A 2,910-nucleotide genomic window follows, 5' to 3' on the forward strand; every position below is an offset into this window, starting at 1 on the left:
ATAAATATGCAACAAATGTTTGTTGCCATTAATAGCCGATGAGAATGTATCGTAGCTCTTCATTCTGACATTTGAAACTCCAAGTACTATAATAACAACCTTTTGGTGTTTGTTCTAAATTATAACATATATAAATAATCCTCTTTTATCTCTAATATTGAGGTCTCATTTGTTTGTTCTTACTTCTGATTATTATTATTGTTATATATAGATGCAGCATAGTTAATAGGTGCAGCGTGGCTGTGGGGTGAGAAGCTTGCTTCTCAACCACATAGTTCTGGGTTCAGTATGGCCGCAGTCAAACAACTGAAACAAGTAAAAGAGTAAACAAAACAATAAACAAACAAACAAAAAATAACAAGTTTATTTAATTGGTTCCCTAGTTGATATGTAATTACTTAAATACTGCCTTAATGTCCTTCCATACTTGTGACCAGTTAATAGGATCGCTATGAAGAGCATCTTTCTGGGCGAGCACCTTTGCCGAAATTTTATTTAATTCTGGGTTTATGTAACGGTGGGGCTTGGCCTGTACGGTGCTCAGTTCTTTCCCACAATCGTAGTGGACCATTTGTTTGCGGAGGATTGGCACTATCATGTTGTATTTATCTATCTTGACGTTTATGTCCCTGATGCCAGTTTGGAACTTCTCAACTGCATGGGCGGTGAGGTTGGTCGGCCCTTGTGTATAATGCATGGCGATGTTATGACGTAAAAGAGCAACATGTTCCCTGAAGAACAAAAAAAAATTTAAATAGATATGAATAAATAAATAATAAAACTACATAAACATCAGAATGCAAAAATGTCATCATCATCATCATCATTATGTTCTTCTTCACCACCAGCACTGCTGCTGCTGCTCACCACCCACCACCACCCATGGCCACCACCTGTCATCGCCACTGTCGCCACCATTATTCTAATGTCCTCTTTTCCATACTTGCAAGGGTCAGGCAGAGTTTACTGAGGTTGATTTTCTATGGCTGAATGCCCTCCCTGTCACCAATCTTCTCTTTCTGAACAAGGTAAAATTTGATCACTATGAACAAACCATTTGTGTGGTTCCTCAGCAAGAAATTTCAAAACCATTTGTGTGGTTCCTCAGCAAGAAATTTCAGAACCCTCATCTGCTGGAAGAGCCCAGCAGCTTCTTTTCACTTTCTGTCTACCAAATCCATTCACAAGGCTTTGGTCGATGTGGGGCTATAGGAGAAGACACTTGCCCATGGTACAATGCAGTAGGACAGAACCCAGAACCATGTGGTTGGGAAGCAAACTTCTTACTACACAACCCAAGCCTACACCAAATAAAATAAATAGAAATTTATATCTGAGCAACAGACCATGGTGCCACCATTTGTGGCTCAGCTGCTATCAATGACACCTTCATATCTGGTTGGGCCGCAAATAGTGGCTTTTGTCATTCATTTTTATGTTTCTGTCTTTAGACTGTGGCCAATGTGTGGCTCACTACTGCTACAAAAATTGGTGTGGTAGTCTTCCGGTGCTCATCTAAACGACTGTAATCTATGCTGGATAGCAATGATACAGTTGGTAGAAGGAGGACTGGAGAGAGAGATGATAGATCAGTGTTGGGCTGCAGGAGTGTTGAAGACCAAATCTGGTCTTTAATGGTCAGCTGATGCTGGCATTATTCTCGGATGTTGTTGTTTGAGATTCAGTTGTGTAGGGAGACACCAAAGATCTGATGATGACATTACATTTGGAACACCTCGAGCTTGCTTGGCTCCTGTTTGAGAACCCAAACCCTTCAAGGCAGTGCCTTGAAAGGTTTTAGTTGAACAAATCACTACTAAGTAATGGGGACACAGATAAACCAAAACTGGCTGTCAAGCAGTAGTAAGAGACAAACACAGACACATACACACATATTTATACATCATCATCTTCGTTGTTTAATGTCCATTTTCCATGCTGGCATGGGTTGGATGGTTTGACAGGAGCTGGCCAGCCAGAGATCTGTTGAGGTTCCTTTTGTCTGTTTTAGCCATGGTTTCTATGGCTGGATTCCCTTCCTAATGCCAACCACTTTACAGAGTGTGTTGGGTACTTTTTCATGCCACTGGCATGGGTGCATTTACAGAGTGCCACAACAAGTGCATTTTCCCGCCTTCTCTCCAGGGAGTAGAGTCTTAGCTGTTTCAGCCTTTCCCAGTAGCTGAGCAGTTGCAAAGAGACGGCCTTCTTTGTGAAGCTTCTCTGGATTGCTTCAAGGTCCGCTGTTAATTTCACACTGGTGGGTGAAACATAGCTGTGAGCAGTAATTCAGGTGCTGAGGACGAATGTCCTCCAGAGGACCATCATGGTTTCCTTATCTCTGGTTCTGAATGTTCTCCGGATCCATCCAGCCAAGTTGTCTGCACTTTGTTGCCATCAAAGACAACATATGAGCATTCAGCTTTTTGCCAAACAACCAGCACAGATTTGTTTATAGTGACCAACTGTTCGCACTGCACATTAGCGGTGATGGTGGTAGTGGTGGTGTTAGTAGCAGTAGCAGCAAAAGTAGTAGCAGCAGCATTAGTATGTACAAAGAAGGAGTAGGAAGAATATCCCCCACCCCCACCCCAAATAAACTAAAATCTCTATTTAGCCGCTATCTTATGGGTGTAACATGATGACAGCTTTGTGTAGGTTTACACCATCACTACACCTCTTACATCATATATATGTATATACATACATATATATATATATCATATATAAATATATATGTATATACATGATATACCTACATGAATATATATACACACACATATATATATATATATATACATACACGCATATATACATACATATGCAAATATACACAACTATATATGTATATACATATACATTCTTATTTGTATGTGTACATTATATATATATATATATATATATATATAT

At 39.9% G+C, this 2,910-nt stretch overlaps 1 protein-coding gene across 1 annotated transcript in view; it reads right to left on the bottom strand.

Annotated features, from left to right (window-relative positions):
* Positions 1-342: 342 nt before the first annotated feature.
* Positions 343-2,910, bottom strand: part of LOC106874769 (dnaJ homolog subfamily C member 28) — a gene marked incomplete at its 5' end in the record, with an annotated part of 37,651 nt that continues 35,083 nt past the window's right edge. The window contains one exon of the mRNA XM_014922621.2: positions 343-731. Coding sequence (XP_014778107.2) covers positions 395-731 — 337 coding nt within the window. The remainder of the gene's footprint in view (positions 732-2,910) is intronic.

This window comes from Octopus bimaculoides, chromosome 27 (genome assembly GCF_001194135.2).
Source record: "Octopus bimaculoides isolate UCB-OBI-ISO-001 chromosome 27, ASM119413v2, whole genome shotgun sequence".
Lineage (NCBI taxonomy): Eukaryota > Metazoa > Mollusca > Cephalopoda > Octopoda > Octopodidae > Octopus > Octopus bimaculoides.